Genomic DNA, 22727 nt, shown 5'->3' on the forward strand with positions numbered 1-22727 from the left:
GATTGCCTTCTTTCATTTTTATTTTATTCTGCAGAAGATGGAACACTGAGCCGAAGCAGGAACACCAATTGCTTCCATTTACAACTCAGGCTGCCTCCTCAAAAGAGCAGAGGCCAGGAGGCGAAGAGAATTACTAAAATAATTGTCAAACTGTTTTCATTTTTAGATATCATGTGATATATATGATATCTTAAATAGTGTTTCATAAGTTCTGAGATTGTGTTTTGCTAAGTTGCCTGAGGTCGAAACAGATTGTAATGTATACTGTATATCTTTATATCTAGCTATCTAGAACTTTTTCCTTGCCGTCCTAGGGAACAAACCCAGTGGGGTCGACCTCTGAGCCGGGTCCCCAACCGTTTTTACTTTATTTCAATACAGGGTCTCACTGTTTGCAGAAGCTGAACTTGGACTCCTGCTGCCTCAGACTCCCCAGGAACTGTTGCTGTCATTGCTGTTCGTTTCCGTGGCGAGGTTACAACCTAGGGCCTCACTCGTGCCAGGAAAGCCTCTCTCGCGGAGCCACAACTCAGTCCCAGAAGTCACCTTCTGTGCCAGGTTCCCAGCAAAGGCTTCCTACCTGGATTATTTCCCAGAACAGCAAAGAAGCCCCACCAAAAAGGGCTGGAGTCTCGAATGTGTCACTCCAGCCAATTTGAGCCAGTGATTGGATAATCCTTGCTGTCAGTCACGGTGCAGAGGCGTGCCTGGAGGCGGTCCATCAGGGACGCCGGGTGGAACTGTCCAATCAAGTGCGCCGACGTAGGGGAAGGGCGGGCTTTCGCAGTCTCGCGGCCTTTTCTTCCTCAGCAACTCTGCTCCTCTGGTTCCTGCTCCCTTGACGCTGATCTCCCTGTGTCCCCCATGAGCTTGGGTGCCCGAAGCTTCCTCGCGAGGACACCGGATCACTACTGAAGTCAAAAATGGTGATTTTGCGACTAGGGCTGACGGAACCCGCTCAGCGCCTGCCTTGGGGCCCCGGCGTGCCGGTGAGCTGCAGAGCGGGCGGCCTTGTTTGTCCCCGTTTGCGGGTGGCCCTTGGTGGGTGTCTGTATCCTAGTCCCGCTGTGCTGGTGGGTCCCCGAGGTCAGCTGCAGAGCGGTGCGGCCCAGTTCTCACTGGCGCATGGCCCTGAGCCCTTTCCCATGGGTTTGTGGGGTGAGCTGGGCCGCCCAGGTTTCTAGGTCCCCTCCTCTCCCTGCTGGTTGCCCACTCCCACCCTTCCAAATGTGTAGAAGCAGGGTCGCTAATCCACTTTTCTTCCCCTGGTTTAGCTCCTCTGAAGGCTGCTGTAGGACATTAAAATTGCAGTTGCCTCCTGCATTCATTCTAAAATCTCATCTTTCTCTCCACATCATTATCAATATTCATTCTTCCTACTGTATTTCAAACGGGTCAGTCTATTAACTTTCACTTTTCCTCTAGTGAGATTGTGAAGAATATTTTGTTTTTCTAATGGGGATCAAAACTAGGGAAGCTTTATCAGTGACATCCCCAGCACCACCCCCCCTTTTTTTTTCAAAAATTTGAGATCTTATCCCAGTTGTGTCGGAAGCTGGCCTCCAATTTGTGATCCTCCAGCCTCAGCCTCTGGAGTCCCTGGGATTACAGGCCTCTGCCAGTATCTCTGGCAAGAATAACAATTTTGAAAGCATTTGTTTTCTGTTTCTGAATGTTATACTTGAGGGGAAAGAATAATCACTTGACACATCCCTGTGTTTGGGTAAAATAACTGCTTAAAATGAAATAAGGTAGTTGGTTGTTATTGGTACTAGGGTTATGGAATCTTGGGCTACATCCCCAGCCCTTTTTTGTTTGTTTTGGGCAGAAATTGTTTATTTCTTTTACTTGGTTTTCATTAGTTATATATGACAGTAAAATGCACTTTGATATATCATACATAAATATTGAGTAACTGCTCCTTTTTCTGGCTGCACGTGATGTACATTCACACCAGTCATGTAGTCATACAGGATCTGGCTATGTTGACCCGCCTAGCCTGGAACTTTTGATCCTCCTATCTCAGCTTCTCAAGCTGTTGGGATTAAAGGTGTTGGCCACCCCACCTGAGGAAAACAATTTATTTTAATCAGCTTATCCTGAATGATGTGTGTGTCCCTTCCTGGAAGAGATTGCATCTTTTCCTTCCTTCCTTTTTTCCTTCCTTCCTTCCTTCCTTCCTTCCTTCCTTCCTTCCTTCCTTCCGTCCTTCCTCCCTCCCTCCCTCCCTCCCTTAACCACTGAGCCACATTCCCAGCCCTTTTTATATTTTATTTTCAGAAGAGATCTCTCTAAGTTCCATAGGACTTCACTAAGTTGCTGAGTCTCCTTTGAATTTGACAGTCCTCCTGCCTTAGCCTCTCAAGCTGCTGGGATTATAGTTCTTCACTACTGTGCTGGGTCTACATGAACTTTTATAAAACAAAGTTATGTTTCAATACATTAACCAATTGCATTGGTAGGAGCATCAGATTGGTGGGCTACAGCAAAAAAAAAAAAAAAAGGAGGGGGATTTCTTCTGTAGGTCTGTTGTTATTGCATTCTTAGCTTTTGAAAATGGTGGTTATACATCTGGTAAGCTTAGTGATATAGTCTGAGAAATTTATTAGTTTCAGAATTCTGATCTGATACAGAAATTAAGGTAATTGGCTATTGAAGGGCTTAACATAGCCCAAGATAATTGTTGCTCTCCATACAGAACCCTGTCTTTCCACCCTCATGGTGATCTAGTTAACAGAAGTCAAGTACTCTGAAGGTTTTTTGATGTAGAGCAACTTCATAGAAAACTTCAGTTCACACTTGTAAAAATCATGTGCTTCTCCTTTTATCTTTCTTAGGTGTAGATACCATATCACAATTTCTTGAGCAGAGGTTCCCTTTGGACCCTTGTCAGGGCCCTATGTCCTCAGCCACTAACATTTCCTGGGGCGTCCACAAGGTGCCCACAGATATCCTGTGCCTTGGAGGGTGCAGGGAATTTTGGGCCCTTGGTCAGCTCCTCTTAGAAGACAGCTTAAGGTGTGGGGTGCAGCCTCTTGGGAGCAGCTGGATGCCTTGGGGCTAAGGGATTTCCTGGAACAGGCCTCATCTAGATAGCTACCTCCTTGGGACACTGTTTCTCCCAAGCCCTGTTCCTATTCCTTGAAGACAGGTGGACAGTGAGCCTATAGATGCTGGTGCTGAGGGGCCAGGTCAGCAGTGATTCCTGCCCTTGCATTCTCTCACAGTTGTGTAGAAGGAAAACTCTCCCAGAGCATAGGACCACCCACCCCAGTGCAGTGCTGTGCAAACCTGAAAGCCTTATAGACTGGGAGTCATGGTCCAGGTCTCCTGGGAGGGTGATCATGGAGTGTTTCAGTGAGCAGGACCAGGTGGGAGATGTCCAGCTGGCAGGGACCTTACCTGCCCCTTGAGTCTGACAAGTCTGTGCTCCCTCAGCACCAGCTGTTTCTGTGTTTTTCACTATGAAATGATCTGCTCACTTATTTGAGGCCCAGGTTCATTTATTCAGAGCCAAATATGATGAAATATTATGAAAGAAGGAAGAAAGAATTGGATTTTTAAAAAAAATCTACTTACATTTCCATTTGTTAAATTTCCTAATTTACATCCAGGAACAGTGGTGCACACCTGTAATTCTCACTGCTCCAAAGCCTGAAGCAGGAGGGTTAAAAATTTGAGGACAGCTTTAGCAACTTAGCACAATCCTAGGCAACTCTGTCTTGTAAATACAATATAAAAGGCTGGGGATGTGACTTAGTGGTAAAGTGCTTCTGGATTCAATCCTGGTTACCAAAAAGGGGGGAAAAATGATAATTTATCTTTTGCTACCCCTCAGTATATAGAGAAATTTTGTGAAATTTGATCTTGTCTTTTCAGTGATTTCAAATTGACTACTAGGTCCTTGACTCCAGAATGCCACTTAAGAAAGAGATAAATTCTGTCTTGTATTGTTGCTGCAGAACATGAATCTATTTCTATGAAAAAAAAAGTGGATACATTTATAAATGAGGATTCACAAAAACATTAGTTTCTTACAAGGTGGCGAATTTGACAGGAATGACAGTTTGTTGCTGTTGTTATTGTCTGGACTTGGCAGGTTCATGTTAACTGTGTGGTGTTTTGGTATCAGGAATGGAACCCAGAAGTGCTTAACCACTGAGCCACAACCCCAGCCCATTTAAAATTTTTTTGTTTTGAGACAGGGTATCGCTAAATTGCTTAGGGCCTCAGACCTCCAAGCTGCAGGGGTTACAGGCATGTGCTATCACACTTGGCTTGTTGGTAAATTTTAAAGACAATTTTAGCAATACCTAAAATACCCAAATGTGATAATTTAATCACTAAATGACTTATCTTTGAAATAGTGATACAAGTTTTCTGAAAAGATATATGTGTCTAAATAAGAGTGCTGATTTCCCTCACAAGCACTCTCACCATGTCACCTAATTCCTGTTCCCACCCAAGTGCCTCCTCTTTGGACCATCCCTTTAGGAGCTGGACTATTAACTTATGAAATTTGGGAATCACAAAAATACTGTGTCTACACTCACTGTGATCTGTACAGCATTTTGGCTGGTTTTAGGTATGGTCTAATATTTCCATTTTTAGAAGTAGTTTTTGTGAAGTTCAACAAGCAGAGCAAACCTGGCCCTGAATTTCACAGAATTTACTGAAATGCTCAGAGTGTAGATCATGGGGAAGTTTAGTCTCCTTAGTCTCATTGGTAGGAAAGTGTATTATCTTTCCATTGATTGCATTGTATTTTATGCTTCTCATTGTGTACCTTTTCTATTATAATCATTTTTTAATCATTCATTAGAAGTATTTTAGTTTAGTGGGTTGTTTTGTTTTGTTTTGTTTTGTTTTTGTGTATGTATGTGTATATGGACTGCTGGAAATTGAACCCAGGGCCTCATGAATGTTAGCAAGTGCTCTCCTAATGAGCTACTCCTCAGCCCAAGAAAATTAGTTTTATAGACTGTAATTTATTTATATTTATTTATTTTATACTTTGTGTATTGAGTATTGAGGATTCAAGCCAGGGACTTGCTTATGCTTGTTGTTCTTCAAAATACATAAACTTTCTTAATGACTGTAGCTTTTTTGTAGTTCTTAACCTCAGGTAGTGTCCATCCCGTGGACTTAGTTGTCTTCACTGTGTTGGTTGTTCTGGGTCTTTCATGACTGAAAATGTAACTTAAAAGATATTTTGGGGGGATTTCATTGAATTCATAATAATGGATTACCATAATCCAAATTGGTAAGAATTAATAACATTGAATCTCTTAATCTGTGAACGTGAAATATCTCCATGTATTTGCCTTGTCTTTTATAATCTCCTTAGAAACTTGCTTTTTTTGTCATACAGATTTTTGTCAGGTTTATATGTCAGTATTTCTTTACTTTTTTTCTTCGTATTATATAAGTGCTGTGTCTTTTTGTTAATGTTTTGTTTTGCTTTCTGATGCTGTGTGTTGGACTCAGGGGTGCTCTACCATTGACCTACATCCTCAGTCCATTATCTATCTATCTATCTATCTATCTATCTATCTATCTATATATATATATTTTTGAGACAATCTTGCTAAATAGTCCAGGCTAGCGTCAAAGCTGTGATCCTCCTCCATTGGCTCCCTGAGTTCAGGGATCACAGGCATGGCTCCTGTGCCCAGCTTGCTGCTATCATCAGTATAACAGTAGTCCTATTTATTAACCTTGTGTTATACAACCCTGATGTCACCTCATTGATTTTCATGATTCTTTGGTGTATTTCACATAGAGTAGAGGATCATGCTGTCTCTCTAAGAAAATTTGTGTTTTTCTGAACTTGAGTGTGTTTTTTCATTATTCTTGACTTTTTTCTTTATTGATATAATCATGATATTTATTACTTAGCTTTTACTTGTGATGGATAAAGTTAATTGGTTTTTAAATTGTTAATCAGCCTTGAGTAGGTGTATATTCCTTTTTGGCCTTGATGTGTAATTCTTATTCATTTTTGGATTCGTTAAGTAACATTTGTGGAGGAGTTTTGCACTTATGGTCATGAGAGTAATTCATAGTTCCTTTGTTTATCTGTTTAATTTTGATAATATTGTAACATATGCCTCAGAAGACATTAGAAGGTGTTTACTCTGCTTCTGTGTTCTGGAAAAAAAAAATGTAAAAAATTAGTGGCTCAAGTGGTAGCGCTCTCGCCTGGCATGCGTGAGGCACTAGGTTCAATCCTTGACACCACATAAAAATAAAATAAAGATATTGTGTCCACCTAAAAGCTAAAAAATAAATATTTAAAAAAATTAGTGGCAGTTCTTCAGTGTCTTATGGAAGCCTGTATGACCCTGTCAGAGCCTTGTGTTTTCTTTTTTGGGTAGTAATTAGTTATTGAGTCAGTTTCTTCAGTAGGCTTCAGCTTGTCTGTTTTGTGTATTTCTCCTTCTCTGTAAGTTGTAGGAGAGTATCTCTCTCAAGAGTTGGTCCAGTTCTTCTAAGTGACCTAATTTGTGTCAAGCACATGTTCACAATGTGCTTGAAGTGCCCATGGATGGTAGCAATGGCTCTTTTAATTCTAATGGATAGTTTCTCTGTTTTCTGTTTTCTTATTTAATTTTATTGTATTTTTATACCTTTATTTTATTTATTTACTTTTATGATGAGGATTAAACCCAGTGCATCACAGGCAAGTGCTTATTACGAAAGCACTTCATAACTCCAGACCCTGTCCTCTGTTTTCTTAGCCTCATATAGGTTTATCAGTGATGCTGATATTCATGAAGAACTTGGTTTTGCAGACTTCTTATTTCCTGATTGAGGTTTCCTCAATCCCTCTCAGTTTCCTATGCTTAATATATGTTTACCTTGCCCTTCTTTCTTTGGTTTCCTGAAGTAGAAAGTTCAATTATTGCTTTCAGTTCTTCTTATTTGAAATTTTCTTTGGATACCTGTGATATCATCCAAGCACCATCTGTCCTGTTTTCTACAGATTTCCTATTGTGGACTTTTACATTTCATTTTCCTCAAAATGGTCAACTTTTCCCTTGAGTTACCTCTTCCACCCATGTCTGTTTACAGACCTGTGTTTCACCTCCCATTCCCTGGAGACTTTCCAGCTGCTTCTTTTATGAATTCTGCTTTACCACCCATATTCTTTGAGCATACTTGGGATTTCACTGGTGATACACACTGTTGGGGTGTGGTTTATGGCTCAGAATATTACCTGTTCTGGGGAGTGTTATTGTGACTTGAAGAAGACTGTGGGCTTCCTGTTGGCTAATGACCAGGGAAGCCCTCCTGTCTGCTTCTCTGCTACACGTCTCAGGCCCAACAGAATTGTGCTGATGTCTTCTAGTGTAACTGTGGATTCTTCATTGTCCTGGGCAGTTCTATATATCTCTGCCTGGTATATTTTGAGTTTGTTTCAGGTGCATGCATATTAAAAATTTAAGTCATTTAATTAAATTCTAGCCTATTCCCACCACTGTGGCACATGCCTGTAATCCCAGTGGCTCAGGAGGCTTAGGCAGGGGGATCACAAAATCAAAATCAGCCTCAGTAACTTAGGCCCTGAACTACTTAGAGATATTTTCTCTCAAAATAAAAATAATTAAAATTAAAAGGGCTAGGGATGTGGCTCAGTGGTTAAGCACCCCTGAATTCAATCCCTGGAACAAAAAATAAATAGAAAAAAAATAGCCTAGTGATTCTTGAGCCTGATCTTTCTCAGGGATTATCAACCTCAAGGCATTTAATTTCCACTGATGAGACATGTTTTTCTATTTCTCAGTATTCTATATACATTTTTGTTGTTGTTTAAAAGTGAATGAAAATGTGTTTCCCCTTTCTCCTATGTTGCTTTTCCTTTATGCAGTTGCCTAGAGACTGCATTTTATATGCTATGTGAAGTGAATTAGCTCGTGTTCAGCCTGTTTGACAGATTTCCCTGAATGCCACTGTGGTAGGACAGAGTGGAAACTGTTTAAGAGCTGACAGGCTATAGTTTTGCAGCTTGACCCACAGCAGCTCTGCCTACTGACATTTTATCATGGAGGCTTGCAGCAGCTGCAGGTGCCTGTAACAAGATAACCACAATAGCAGAAGGAGCAAACAAAGTATCAGGGAAAAAACAATCCCTCTTGATGTTTAGTGGAGAAAAAGTCCCTAATCTGTATGAGCTGGGTGCTTAGGCTGTTGACAAGTTTGTGCCCACATAAGGAATATAGAATTCACCCTGTAATAGATTGCACCAACTTCCATGACTCAATGCCCTCAAAACTTGCTTATGTATAAAACTAAAAGCTTTGAGATTTATTCCTCTAGGCTGTGGTGCCAGATCTCAGTGTGCTTGCCCTCATTTTCACCTACACCAGAAGCTAAGGAAGAGCAATAGAAACAGTGAGAGCTCCTCCTCTGGTTTCTGTGGGTAGCTGTGCTGGGGCTTCTTTTTTTTAACATGCAGTGGTCCTATTTAAAACTCTACTATGCCTTTACTCTGCAGCACCCAGCCTGGGGAAAAATGAGTGCTAAGCATGCAGGTCTGGGTACTCTCTGAAAGAACTTCTCCTGGCCTGTGTGGGCTTCCTTATTTCTTCAGACCAACTGGTTTGTTTGTTTGTTTGTTTGTTTTGGAGGATACTGTGGAGAGAACCCACGGGCACTACACAATTTTTTTTTTTTTTTAATTTTGATTTAGGGTATTGCTAACTTGCTAGGGCCTCACTAAGTTTTCTAAGCCTGGGATTGAGCTTCCAAACTTCCTGCCTCAGCCTCCTGAACTTGGGTGTTTTTGAAACCTGATTTAAAAACAAAACAAAACAACAACAACAAAAAAAACTCTTCCTGTAGTTTTCTTTATCAGATTTTAGGTGATGGTTGAGTGTGTAAACAGTAATTTGTTGTTCTTGCCAGATGCAGGCTGTTTGCTTACTTAAATCCTTTTAAGGAATTTCTACTAAGTTTTTACAGTGATTGCTTTCTGACTTAGAAGAGTGAGAGGTTGTTTTAGATATTAAGATAGTCCTGTGATGTTTTTAATTAAAAAATGCAGAGACTTTGATAAATCTGTGTACAGTGTGGAACCAGTGACCAGGGTTTCACACTGGGATGTCAGGCTGTTGTCCTGCACCAGAGAGGCTGTCTTCAGGGCTAGTGGAGGTCACACTGTGCTGCTGCTCTCCACTCTTCCTCATGACTGCTTCCTGTAGCTATGGTGAACTTTCAGTGCTCTTGGGCATGGTGAGATTCTTGTTCTGATGCTTCTGCTTGTGTTTCCACTTTTCTCTGGAGGATACGCAGATGGAGCAGCTTCCTCTTCCTGGAACCATTTTCATCTCGAATGTAAATGACTTTCCTTCTTCATAGATCAACAGATCATATTTGTGTGAGTTTATTTGGGGACTGTTCCAGGCTCTCTGATCTGTTCTTTTTCATGATAGTACTATCATGGCTCCAATCTCTCTGTTTGTGTCACTTTGGTGTGAGTATTAATATTTTTCTTTACTGCTTATCATTTTTGTAATATTGTTTAGCTTATTCTTCTATAAAAATAATATTTTCACTGGGTGCAGTAGTGCATGCCTTTAATCCAAGCTGCTGGGGAGACTGAGGCATGAAGATCACAAGTTTAAATGCTACTCTCAGCCACTTATAAGATCCTGAGCAAGTTAGTGAATACTGTCTCAAAATATCAAATGTGCTGGGGATGTGGTTTGGTTAAGTGCCCTGGATTAAGTCCCTGCTTTTTTTTTTTCCTTTTTAATTTGCCCCACAATAGTTAGACAAATAAAACTAAAATTTTTATAAGTTTATTAAAAAAGTTTTATTCTTTTACATTTGAATGTATAATAAATGGACTTTATCTACAGAATATAGGGATGCAGTACCTTTTGCCTCTAGATTCCAGTTTGTTGGGATCATCATTGTGATTTCTCTCCATGACACATGCTTTTGCTCATCTTTTCATGTTGTGAAGGTCAGTCTACTGAAGGCTTTCTCTTGGTCTTTTGCTTACCTCTGCTTATACTATACTGCTCAGGAGGTCACATATTTTAAGTCCTTGAGTATGGTTTTATGTCAGTGGCAGGGGCATGTTCTGGAAGGTGATCTTTTTGGCTGTTCCATCATTATACAGACATCATAGCATGCTTATAGATGTACACAGAATGGCCTGTTTCACATACAAACTGTGAGGTGAGGATTCTGGGCTGCAAAATGCTGCTTTTTTCCTGGAAGTGCTCCTATGTTAGGTTTATTTGCACAGCATCATTACAGGCACAAGAAATCTCTTTCACAACAGACAACCATTGCACATGTGGCCCATCTTTATTCAAAGTGCCCTTGAGCAAAACATGGCCATGTGGCATGTGATTGTACCTTATGTTAGTGAAGTGGCTGCTGTTTAGAAGAGTTTTAATCATTGGACCTTCATTGTTGCTTTGAGGTTTAAAAGGGTAGCTTATTCTTATTAAGATTATTGTTTTGAGACATAAAACTTTGTAAGGATATCATTTGGACAATGTGACATCTTGGGATCATTGAGTTTTTTTCTGAGAAACTTGCCATCTTTCCACTTATCCCATTCTGCTTTGACAGTAACCATGAGAAATTATCAAATTGCTGTGTTTATTAATCATTGTACTTGTTTATTGCCTAATTTGGTTCTGGAGTAAATCACCTGCAAGCTTCTGATTGTTCTCTTGGTGTAATCACCCCAATGATCTCAATCCCCAGTTAACACATTGTGACAACCTCTATGAAAGGTTTTCTGAATGTTATCTATGAGGGAAACTCCTTAGTGACCCCTTGCCCAGAGGTTGTAGGTGAGGGCTGATTCTAGGCACTTCTTTAAGGATGGAACAATAGACTTTCAGAAGGAAACAGGAGATCAGTAAATACCATGTTGTTTACAATAATTGTGTAGACACAGTGAGCCACTGTGCTTGGCAGGATCTGTCCAAATGCTGAGTTTCCTGATTACTGGAAATTCCTACTTACTCCGCTTTTCTTTTCTAAGGTAAGTAATACCAGGAGTGCTAATATTAGCTCTCTACTGCACAGGATGTTAAGACTTGTAAAGGAAGTACAACCAAAAATGAAGTTGGGAATGACCTTGAAGCCTGTCTTACTGTGACCTCACCAAAGAAGGGTGTAAAACACTCTACTGTTTGCCTTTTGAGCAGCCCAATTCTAGTGTTGGAATGGCTATGAGGAATTGAGTGCAGTAAATATTTGATGGACCAAATCATTGAATTATTTGGGAGACCAGAGAATCATGTGAGCATCATGCATATTGAGTGTAGATTCCTCATACTGTCAATCTCTCCTGGCCTCCACTACACACACATTTGAGGATATTTTAGGTCTCAGTGACCTTTGAGGATCTGGCTGTGAACTTCACCCAGGAGGAATGGGCTTTGCTGGGTCCATCCCAGAAGAAACTTTACACAGATGTGATGCAGGAAGTCCTCGGAAACCTGGCTTTTATAGGTAATGATGATGTTTCTTTAATTAATCAAATAGAGAATTCATGTTTATTTTGGTCATTTATGAAAAACATGAAAAGGGAACCATTTGGTGAATTAATACAGCATAAAAGGCACCTAGAATTTGGCAAAGTTTTTCTAGCTTCTAAAAGTTTATAATGATTTTTCTGGGTTGGCATTTTAGGAAACAAATGGGAAGAGAAGAACATTGAAGATCAGATCAAAAAGTCTGAGAACAATCCAAGGTAACTGTACTCACAAGAGGAAGCAATATCTGAGAATGTCATATAATTTGTAAAACAAATCAACCACAGAAATATGCACAACTTGGAAATGTATAAGTTTTTTTTAACCAGAAGTATATACTTAACTGTAACAGATAGTCAGTCTTTTCAAAGTACTTGACATGCAAAAAGTACTATGAAACTGCATATGTGAATATCACTATTTGGAGAATAGCCATTGGGAAGTTGTGTTGGGAAGGATTGTTTCCTTTCAATCTCTTTATTTTCGGGCAATTTGAACAAGTCAGAACACCTATCCTTCACCTGATTTTTTGGTAGTAATGTAAGCCTAGGACCCATGAATAAATAGAAAATCATGAATGGATCAAGCATTGATAATGTGCTGGTCATTCTTCACAGAGGTCATATGGTAAACATCAAAGGCAAAGAAGATAGTGTGGGGAAGCTTTCAATGAGATTCCAATTCTTAACCTGACCAAAAAAAAATTTTAATAGAATAAATCCATGTGACTGTATTATGTGTGCAAAAGACTTCATATGTCCTTCATTCCTTCTTAGGCAGATCACATCTCACTCTGGACACAAACAGTACAAGCATGAGGAATGTGAAGAAAATCCATGTGAATTTAAACAAGGCAGGAAATCTCTGGTTTCTCCCAAAAGTGTTCAAATACAAATGTTAACACAAGCTGGAGATGGACATTATAAAAGTACAATATGTGGGAAAGTCTTCAGTCGTTCCAGTTCCATTCAAAGACATGAAGAAACTTCTACTGGGTGGCAACCCTATGAATGTAAACAACGTGGAGAGGCCTTTTCTTCTCTCACAGGGGTTCAAGGACACATGATAACACATAGTGAAGATAAAACTTTTAAGTGTAAGGTATGTGGAAAAGCCTTTCATTTTCCCTCTTTATTTAGAAGACATGAACGAGTACATTATGGAGAGAAACTCCATGAATGTAAACAAGATGGTCAAACCTTTATTTCACTCACAGATCTTCACAGTCACACGATCATGCACACTGAGAATGCACGTTTTAAATGTAAAGTATGTGGGAAAGACTTTGCTTATCCCAGTTTATTTAGAATGCATCAGAGAACGCACACTGGAGAGAAACCCTATGAATGTAAGCAGTGTGGCAAAGCCTTCGCTAAGCCCTCTACCCTTCACTTACATGAACAAACGCACACTGGAGAGAAACCCTACAAATGTAAGCAGTGCGGCAAAGCCTTTGCTAAGTCCTCCACCCTTCACTCCCATGAACAAACTCATACTGGAGAGAAGCCCTATGAATGTAAACAATGTGGAAAATCTTTTGCTAGATCCAGTCAGCTTCACATACATGGAAGAACACATACTGGAGAGAAGCCCTATGAATGTAAGCAGTGTGGCAAAGCCTTCACTCAGTCCTCTCACCTTCACTCACATGAAAAAACTCATACTGGAGAGAAACCCTACGAATGTAAACAGTGTGGAAAAGCTTTTGCTACATCCCATCATCTTCACACACATGGAAGAACACATACTGGAGAGAAGCCCTATAAATGTAGACAATGTGGAAAAGCCTACACTACTTCCTCTTACCTTCAAATACATGAACGAACTCATACTGGCGAGAAGCCTTATGCATGCAAGCAGTGTGGCAAAGCCTTCACTCAGTCTTCTACCCTTCACTTACATGAGCGAACTCATACTGGAGAGAAGCCTTATACATGTAACCAGTGTGGAAAAACCTTTGCTAGATCCAGTGACCTTCACATACATGAAAGAATGCATACTGGAGAGAAACCCTATGAATGTAAACAATGTGGAAAAGCCTTTGCTAGATCTAGTGACCTTCAGATACATGGAAGATCACATACTGGAGAAAAACCCTATAAATGTAAACAATGTGGAAAAGCCTTTGCTAGATCGAGTCACCTTCATATACATGAACGAACTCATATGCAGAGAAATCATACTAATGAAAACAATTAGCAAAGTCTTCTGTTTTTACTGCTGCACTCATAAACATGTAGGAAGTTTACTGGAGAAAAATCCTTGGAATGTAAATTGTGGTAACTCAATATTCCTTGTCAATTTCAAAGACTAGAAAGGACTCACACTGCAGAATATTTTTGGGGGGTGAGGGGGTGATTTAGTCCAGTGGTGCTCTACCACTGAACCATAATCCCCAGTTCTTTTTACTAAGTCTCTGGGATTACAGGTGCATACCACCATGTCTAACTGAATAACTCTTTAAATGTGAAATAACTCATTCCATTTTCCCAGTTGTCTTCAAAGCCATTTCACTCACACTGGAAAAAAAATCCCTGAATGTGTAATGTTTCATTTTTCTTCTCATATATGGAAATACTCATGGAGAGAAGCCCTGTGAATGTGAGAAATGTGGGGCACCTTCTAGTTTTGCCAGTTTCTTCTAAGGACTGAGATGATTCTTATTGAATGATTGATTCATGCAAAAATAAATAAATCCTATTCAAGTAAGAAATGTAAAGCCTTCAGATGTTCCATTTTTGTTCAGTTGTATGAAAGGACTCATACTGTAAAAAACCCTGTGGATAAGCAATGTGGGGCAGTATTCAACTTTCACAGTTTTCTTCAAATGTCGTGGGGCAAGTCACTCAGAAAATAACTTGAGTCCCAGTTTTGTCCAAATTGAAGAGTCTTTATTTCAACCGGCCAGGACTTCTTGTTACAGGACTAAGTTATCTCTGCAGGAAAACAGCCTAGAATCTCAACATTTTAGGATATATAAAGGCAAAAACCTCATCCAGGTTGACAGAGCAAGCAGCAAGCAAGCAAGCATGCAAACAGTAATACAAAGTCTGAATAAAGTCAGTAGTGAAACAATGCAATGCTCATAATCATATTTTTATTCTCATTTAGTATTTGTCATGGGATTTTCTATAATCATAATCAAAAGAGAAATGGATCAAAGTGATCCTAGTTAAGTACAATTAAAGAATGGCTACTAACTTCTAATTAATTATTCCCCGATAAGATATATTGCCCAAAGAGAAAAGTGGGAACCAAAGAGAACAATTTCCCATTGTTTAAAAATTGCTATTTAATAGTTGCCAAATATGCTGTGCTAGGCAAATTAGTAATGGATACAGAGGTGGGGTTTTCCCATGGGAGAAGAATTTCTTTCATGATAAGGAGTCTGTTTGATCATTTCCATATAGCTGGCCCATAACAAAAAGATATAAAAGGGTTCACATCAGGGAAAATACTTCTGCCCTTTAAAAAATGTGGTAACATGTTCAACTCTCTAGGTCTCTTTGAACAGCATGGAAGAACTCATGCTAGAAGAGAAAAGCCTTGTATGTAGAAATGTGGGGAGACCTTCAGTTGTTTCAGATCCATTTAGACTGGAAGGAATTTTTTTTTTTTTTTTTTTGTACCAGGGATTGAACCAAGAGATGCTTAACCTCTGAGACACATTCCAGCCCTTTTTATTTTAATTTTGTTTTAAATTTTGAGACATGGTCTCACTGAATTGCTTAGGTCCTCATTAAGTTGCTGAGTCTGGCTTTGCACTTATGATCCTCCTGACTCAGCTTGCTGAACCTTTGGGATTATAGTTATGCATTGCCTTCAGCAAGTGACCCCTTCTTGAGAAAAGCACTGTAAGTGTGAAAAGATCGTGTGCCTTCACTTCTCCTTTGTCTATTCAGAGGTAATGGAAATGTACTCTCTTGTGGACATTGCATCAGTGTAAAGATGTGAAAGCAACATGCTTTTGGCGGGTAAATCTCTCTTTACTTATTGTTAGATTCAATTTTCCTGTATTAAGTTTTTTGCATCTGTAGTCAGCTCTCACATATTATGACATAATCTTTTACATATGCATGTATGTGTGTGTAAAATCTAGTATGTGATATAATTTTGTACCTAGAAGTATATATTATATAGAATGGTTTATAATATTTATAGTTAAACTTTGTTAACATATTTATTTTCGATCTCTCTACTTCCCATAAGTACATTTTCTTTAATATTGTACTTTTTTTTCCCACTAAAGGCCTTAGCAAATAAATGATATTCTAAACCTCTGGTCTCATATTTATATAACTTTTTCAAGGCCCCTGGATAATTCTGTGTTTTTTTCTCCTCAAATATCTTATGACTTTTTATAGGTTGTGACAAAATAAAAATTTTGAGAGGTTCTAAATATAATTACCAGGGTCAGAGAATGGAGGGGGAAAAGAAGAGGAAAATTATTATCATCATCATAATATCTGGAGTGTTTAAGGACTGAGAACCATCTGTAGCCTTTTTATTTTGATACAGGATCTCCCCCCCCCCCCCGCCAAATTTTAAGTAAATTGCATTTTTCTATACAGAGGATTTTTCTTTTTTAAAAAAATCTTCCATTAACATAATTATGTGAATTTTACCAGAACTATACCTAGAAGCAGTGACAAGTCATACATCACAGTTTTACAAACTATGGGTGAAAAGAGACAGCTTACAATTATAAGAAAGAATTTTGAAAAGTGCAAATTCATGCTCAAAGTTTTTAAAACTTTTTTTAAAAATACTTGCATTCAAATTCAATAGGCTTCTTGCATTCAAATTTCAAACTTTTGGAAAAGTCAATGGATTACATAGAAGATAAAGTAATATGCCCTAGGATTAAACAGCTTGCCCACATTTGTGAAAAGATCAAGAAGATAATTCAGGTCTTATGCATTCAATGTTTCAATTTAGTATTTTTTCCATCACTTAATCCATAAGAAACCCACTACAATTCCAATACACTCCAGGAATGAGAATATGTGACTTGATACTGATTATACAGCCAGGTTTTGTTTTCTTTTTATTTCATTTTAATAGAACTTTAATTCTCTACTAACACATTCAGTCTCGTTTTTATAAAACCAGAAGATATATTTCAGCTTTTTTAGATTCATCCCCAAATCATTCTTGCCACAATTGTTCCTTTTGTGTAGCTTGAGCAGAGCACTTGGTTGTATATCTCTAACTACAAAGATTTTTGTTCCTCCAGTTCTGGGAACTAGCTTTTCAGATAGAAGCCACTTTGAGGGCTTGCTTTAAATACTTTTTGGTAAACGTAGAGTATAAATAGATCTGACTCAATAATGCTGAGATTTTTTCTGGCTTCTTCCTTCTTTTCTCCAATAATTCTGGTGATTTAGAAGCACCGAGGTGTGAGAGTCTCAAGTTGAAGACTCTCCAAAGACAAGTGGAGGAGGCAGTGGACACAGACCTGCCTAGAGCAGCTCTCAGACTCCACAAAGAAAAAACCGCAGCAATCAATGCAAGGAGATGAGGATTTGTGCTCCATCTCATTCTTCAGGCCTCTCTGTCTCTTATCTGAATCTCTCAACCCGTCATGATCCTGGATCCATTCAATGGCCTCGCAGTAGAACTTGTCCTGGTCAAAGGCTGCAGGTGGAAGATGGTGAGGTAGAAGGTGGTCCTCCCTAGCTTGTCCAGTTGCACCTCCCCCAGGCTCTGCCTCTGGCCAAATTCACTGCTGGAGTGCAGAATGAAGTGCCAGCTGAGGGAAATCCTCTACCAGCTTCTCACTGCATTATGACAGAGCAGGTCATAGACAAATGGTTGTGCTGGACTGTATCTGTGGCCACCTCACAACTGAGCTCCAGCAGATCCTGCTCCTCTCTGTGCAAGGTCTGGGCATGATGGTGGTCTGCAGGGAATCTAGGATCTCCAGCACAGCCAGGCAGCTCAATGCTGGGAGAAAGCACTTCATACCAACAGCACCAACAGTGAGAGGACAATGAAAGGGGGCTTCCTTTGCTCCCAACATCTGTTCTCACATTTAAGTGTTTGTGCTGGTGTCTGTGTAGGGGTCTATGAATTCCCTCATTTGAATTCCCCAAAGAGGAAAACTTGAACAGCCAAGTCAGCCAGGCTGGCATTTACAGTTTGGATTTTCTCATCAAAAAGTTCCTCTCCATCCATGGTGGTTATGGGGCTGTCACCTGCTCTCCATGGTGGTTACGGGGCTGTCACCTGCTCCTCACCTGTCCAGGACACACAAAGCAAGTGGGCATGAGGAACCCCCAGAGTGGTCCCACAATGCCATGTTTCACTTCCTCTGCACAGCTAGCTGCCTTGATACAGGATCTTGCTCAGTTCCTCCCAAGGACCTCACTAAGTTGCTGAGGCTAGCTTTGAATTTGTGGTCCTCATACTATAGTCTCTTGAGCCCCTGGGATTACAGGCATAAGCTACCATGCCTGGCTCCTGGACATTTCTTGAAACCTTGATGTAAATAAAAACGGGCCTTTTTGTGTATAATTTCCAAGTGTTAATCGATTCAGAAGCAAGAATTTTGTTCTAATGTGTTTATGTATATTAATGTCCTTCAAGCTCTAATATTATAGAGTGATATTGATAATAAGAAGAACATTAAATTATACCTTATATTCTAAAATTTACCAGTACATTTTAACTAAATGGACGTCTACTTGGAAAAAGTTTATTTTAGATAATTTCTGTTGAAAACAGGGTTGCAAGAACTATTTAAATATTTAAGGGAGCAAACTATTAATTTCTGTTAAGTCTCATGACATAATGAACTTTAATCACAATCAGTATTATCAGGATTTTTTTCCAACAAATATTTTAATGTTCCCTTCTATGCACCAGGCACCAGCTACACACCATAGCGGGGTCACAGAGGCTATGAACACGGCATGGTGCTCAGGTGAGTGATTCTAGAGCACCAAGTGAACTTACAAAAGGAAATACCTGGGTGGGGTGAGATTTGCATTCACTCGCAGGTACACAAGTATGTAGAGGATCAAGTCGCCCTTTTCTGTGTATACTCTCCCTCATGCAGTTCTTTAATCCTCACTATGTAATGTGCTTATTGATTTCTTTGATTTTTCTCACAACTTTGCTGCTCACTATTCCTTTTCAAAAATCAATTGTTATAATAATAATAGCTAAAAAAAAATAAAAGTAGACTCCAGGTATCAAAAAGAAAATCAATTGTTATTTCATGACTTCACAATTTAGTCTTTTGTGTCTTTCTAAAGTTTCATTGCACATTGTATATGTTAGTTTAGCCTCTGCACTCCAGCCTTATGTACAGATTGGTGAAATGTCTCATTCCTTCAGATTTCACCCAGGAGTGCTCCACCACTATGAGCTTCGTCATAGCCCTTTTAATTGTTATTTTTTGAGATGAGGTGAGGCTGGCCTCAAACTTGTGGTCACCTGCCTCAGCCTCCTGTGTCCTTGTGTGCCCTGCAGCTGGCCTCTTCCTTTTCATTGATGCCTTATTGGTCTGTTGATGACTCTGGGATGACCACTGGTGCTTGTTCTAAATCTCATTTGTTGTGTTGTATGTAGGCACGTTAGAGAGGAATATAAAATATTGGCGTTTGTATGTATTATTTGTAGAGGCATCTTCTCAAAATATATTTTGCCCTATACTTAATTGAGTTGCATTCTATTTTTTTTTCTTTTTTCTGGTGCCAGGGACCTAATCTGGCCTTGTGCATGCTAGACAGGTGCTCTAGCACTGAGCTCTCTCCTAGCTCAGGCCAGGAGTTTGCTTCTGCTGTGTGTGTGTGGACCCCTGATAATACTGATAGCCACTTCAATAGATGCAGCTCTTCAGGCCTTCCCTTCCTTCTTAAAAGTCTTTTGCAGCATTGAGTTTTAAACACATCCAAGGTTTTCTCCCCATGATTAATACTTAGGTGGAATGTGCCAGAAAACGAAGGCTTGATTTCTCTCTGTGTTTAGGGTACCTCAGTAACTCTGGAAAAATCATGTGATGATTTTTTTATACACAGTACAGAAGTCCAGATAAGGAGGATCCCAGTCTGAAGTGCTAATGTAGTGGTGCCCCCTCCTCCAGATAAGAATCTTAAATAAGCTTCTCCAGATATGCTCATCATAATTTTCTTTAAACAGAATGTCAGGAAAAATTTTTTTGCAAACAACTCAATGGGGGTTAGAGTGCAGACTTGATATTACTTCTGCTTTTGTGGCAAAGCTGGGAAAACCTCTTGACTAATCTTACAGATGGTACGCAAAGTACTTTCTGTGATTTAAAACAAACAAACAAAAATTAGGTAGACTTCTACGAGCTTGGGATGCTGAGGCAGGAGGATAGTAATTTCAAAGCCAGTCTCCACAAAAGAGAAGCACTTAGCAACTCAGTGAGACCTTGTCTCTAAATAAAATACAAAAGAGGACTGGGGATGTGACTTAGTGTTTGAGTGCCCCTGAATTCAATTCCCTGTACCCCCCACAAAAATGCATGAATCAAGTTTTAATAAACTGTATGATGGTTGGATGTGCCTGTCCATTATACCATTTTCTTTTTTGGATTCTAATGCATGGTTTGGCAGTGCAAGAACTCTATAAAATGAACACATTCAATAAAAAGTAAGTACATGGATTTTTTAAACAATGATGTAGCAAGGCCATGAAGGGCAGTTTCCTGCTCTGGGAACCCTCAGTAATTGATGATCATCACAAGTGGCCATGATTTCCTCATCATGAAGAGGTTGTGAAAGCCTCTGCAGTGCAGGAGTCTCTGAAGCTGTTAAGAGTACCTGTCTGTTCTGTTGAGAGCCTTTTGGTGGAAGAATCCCATATGGGCCTGCCTGATTTGTGGAGATCATCTGAAGACTCACAAGTGAGGAACACCTTGCCACCAGGTCCCCTGCAGCCTTAAACAGGGCTTGTTTTTAAAGAGTGTGTCAGGGATCCTTGGAGGAGAATAACAGGAATGTAAGGTCAACCCTGTGCTCCTGGAGAAAGGGGGATGCTATAAGTCTCATCTCAGGGTCACGTGTGAAAAGTTAAGTGGTCTGAAAAAAATATTTGGACCTTTTAGACATAAGAGCAATTTGCAGTAGAATGGCCTTTGAAATAGAGACAACAGAAAATATTAGCCAGATCTTTCCATTTTTTAATGTAGAAACTCAAAGCTATAAATTTTCTTTTCAGAATTGCCTTCTTACTATCTCAAAGGTTTGGTATATTGTGTCCCTTCTCCCTCTTTTTTCAAATATTTCTTTTTATTTTTCCCCTTCATTTCTTTTATGATCATTCTTTCTCAAGTCTATTATGTAGTCTTCAGGGGTTATAATGGCTTTTACTTTTCATCTTGTTATTTTCTAATTTTATTCCATTATGATCTGATTGAGTGTAAGGAATTATCTCTAATTTTTGAATTTGAAAAACTCTCTTTGAGCCCTAAAATATGATGTATTTTAGAAAAAAATCCACGTGCTACTGAGAATGAAATGAATTTAGTTGTCAATGCATGAAATATTTGATGGATGTCTGTTGGGTCCTTTTGATTAATAATGCTTTTTAGTTCTGAAGAGTTTTTACTTAGTTTATGTCTAGATGACCAATCTAATGGTAAGAGAGGTGTGTTGAAATCAGCCAGTATTGTGGTCTCTTTGATTCTTTATATTCAGAAGGGTTTGTTTTATATGTGCAGTTGCATCAATGTTTGGAGTATAGATAATTACAATCATTATATTTTTTGGATGATTCCTTTAACCAGTATGAAAAATGCTACCATAAGCAAGGAAGTGCAGGCAACTCTTTGATATAAATTTTTTTGTTTGGATATACTTCCATTAGTAGTGTTGCTGAATCCTCTGAAAGTTCTGCATTTAGTTTTCAAACTTTTTATCAAAATGGGTATACTATTTTACATTCCATCCACCAGTATGTAAAATTTCCTCTTTCTCAACAGCCTCATCAGTGTTTGTAATTTTTTTTCTCTTTTGTAATAAACTTTCTAAATTGGTGGCATTGGTGCAGTTTAGACTTTCCTTTCCTTGACAGCTTATGAAAGTGAGAATATACAGAAATGAGGAGGATTTAAACACTGCCATATTTCAGTTTGTGCTTAATGAAACTTTATATATTCTTTCTCAATAATTTGGTAGCTACAGTTTGGTATATCTATATATACATATATAATCTGTGTGTGTGTGTGTGTGTGTGTGTGTAAATGTACGTCTTGATTAAAATATAAATCCACCCTTACTTCAGAGTGGATTTATAATAAATTCTTTACCTAAAACCATTTCAGCTATAAGTTTGTTTAAAGCTTCTATGTTTATATTTATTTTCAGAATGCAAAACATACTCATGTGTATGCATGTGTGTTACTTGTATACATACATGTAAAGTTGTAAAGGTTTCATGTATATGTGTGTACAGTGTAATAATTGGGGTCACTGAAGTTCACTTAAAATTCCTGACTCTCAGTTATGTCATTTTTAAGATGTGCTTGAGGAATATCCGTTTAGTGGAATTAAAATTGACAGCATACCGGAAGGCTCCTGACACATACCAGCAGCCAGCCCATGAGACTGGTCCACAGAAACCCATGCCTCTGCCCTTCCTTTCTTGTAGGACACAGTGCAGATTCTAGGCTCCATTCCCCTACTTGGTGAGAAGCCCTCACTGGAGTTTCTCCCCTGCTCCCCTCCTGTGTGCAGGTCATCGTTGCTGGGATGGAGACTGCATGATCTGAGGGGAACATAAGAAAAGTAAAGCAAGCGAAAACCCTGTGACACGGGCTTCTGGAAAGGAACTTACAGCTATTTCAATGGATAAAAGTTAAAGGGGACATACTATCTCGATTTGATTTACTTTACATGAGAAAAAAAGGCCTCACATTATTGAAACAAATGAATAATGGTTAAGGCTGCTTCTATGTGATTTGCAGGCTCTGTTTTATTAACATAACATTATATGATAGGTATTGTAATGTTAACAGACTGAAAAATGGGTAATGAAATAGATGCTGTGTTGGCTTTTTCGGCACAATAAAAGATATCCGATTTATGTGTCATTTATTATCTCTTCCCTTCTCCTTTTTAAAAATTTTAAATCAGGATAATTTTGGCCATCTCATGGTAGGTGAGTCATAGACAGTCTTATATAAAATAAAAGTGACAGAAATTATTGTACTCTTATTTGATATCAAATAGTATGTTTTTACTTGCTAAT

General features: G+C 39.1%; 1 protein-coding gene across 4 annotated transcripts; it reads left to right on the top strand.

The window, feature by feature from the left end:
• The first annotated feature begins 814 nt into the window (after positions 1–814).
• Positions 815–15541, top strand: LOC144256646 (uncharacterized). 4 transcript variants are annotated; one of them, XM_077802011.1, is made up of 4 exons: positions 815–989; positions 11358–11484; positions 11665–11725; positions 12284–15541. In XM_077802011.1, exons 1-4 carry the CDS (start codon positions 924–926, stop codon positions 13704–13706), a joined length of 1677 nt encoding a protein of 558 aa, XP_077658137.1. In that variant the 5' UTR covers positions 815–923; the 3' UTR covers positions 13707–15541. The 4 variants fall into 4 exon arrangements, with proteins under 4 accessions (XP_077658137.1, XP_077658138.1, XP_077658145.1 ...); XM_077802012.1 differs by having other exon boundaries at positions 815–926; XM_077802019.1 differs by lacking the exon at positions 11358–11484 and having other exon boundaries at positions 908–989.
• The last annotated feature ends 7186 nt before the right edge of the window (positions 15542–22727 follow it).

Source organism: Urocitellus parryii, chromosome 1 (assembly GCF_045843805.1).
Source record: "Urocitellus parryii isolate mUroPar1 chromosome 1, mUroPar1.hap1, whole genome shotgun sequence".
NCBI lineage: Eukaryota > Metazoa > Chordata > Mammalia > Rodentia > Sciuridae > Urocitellus > Urocitellus parryii.

What these genes read in the sequence shown, in the direction of transcription:
- LOC144256646 (XM_077802011.1), top strand. Translation starts at nt 924, where the DNA reads ATGGTGATTTTGCGACTAGGGCTGACGGAACCCGCTCAGCGCCTGCCT. An exon ending in CGGAAACCTGGCTTTTATAG is followed by an intron (nt 11,485 to 11,664) that starts GTAATGATGATG and finishes TTGGCATTTTAG; the next exon opens with GAAACAAATGGGAAGAGAAG. An exon ending in AAGTCTGAGAACAATCCAAG is followed by an intron (nt 11,726 to 12,283) that starts GTAACTGTACTC and finishes ATTCCTTCTTAG; the next exon opens with GCAGATCACATCTCACTCTG.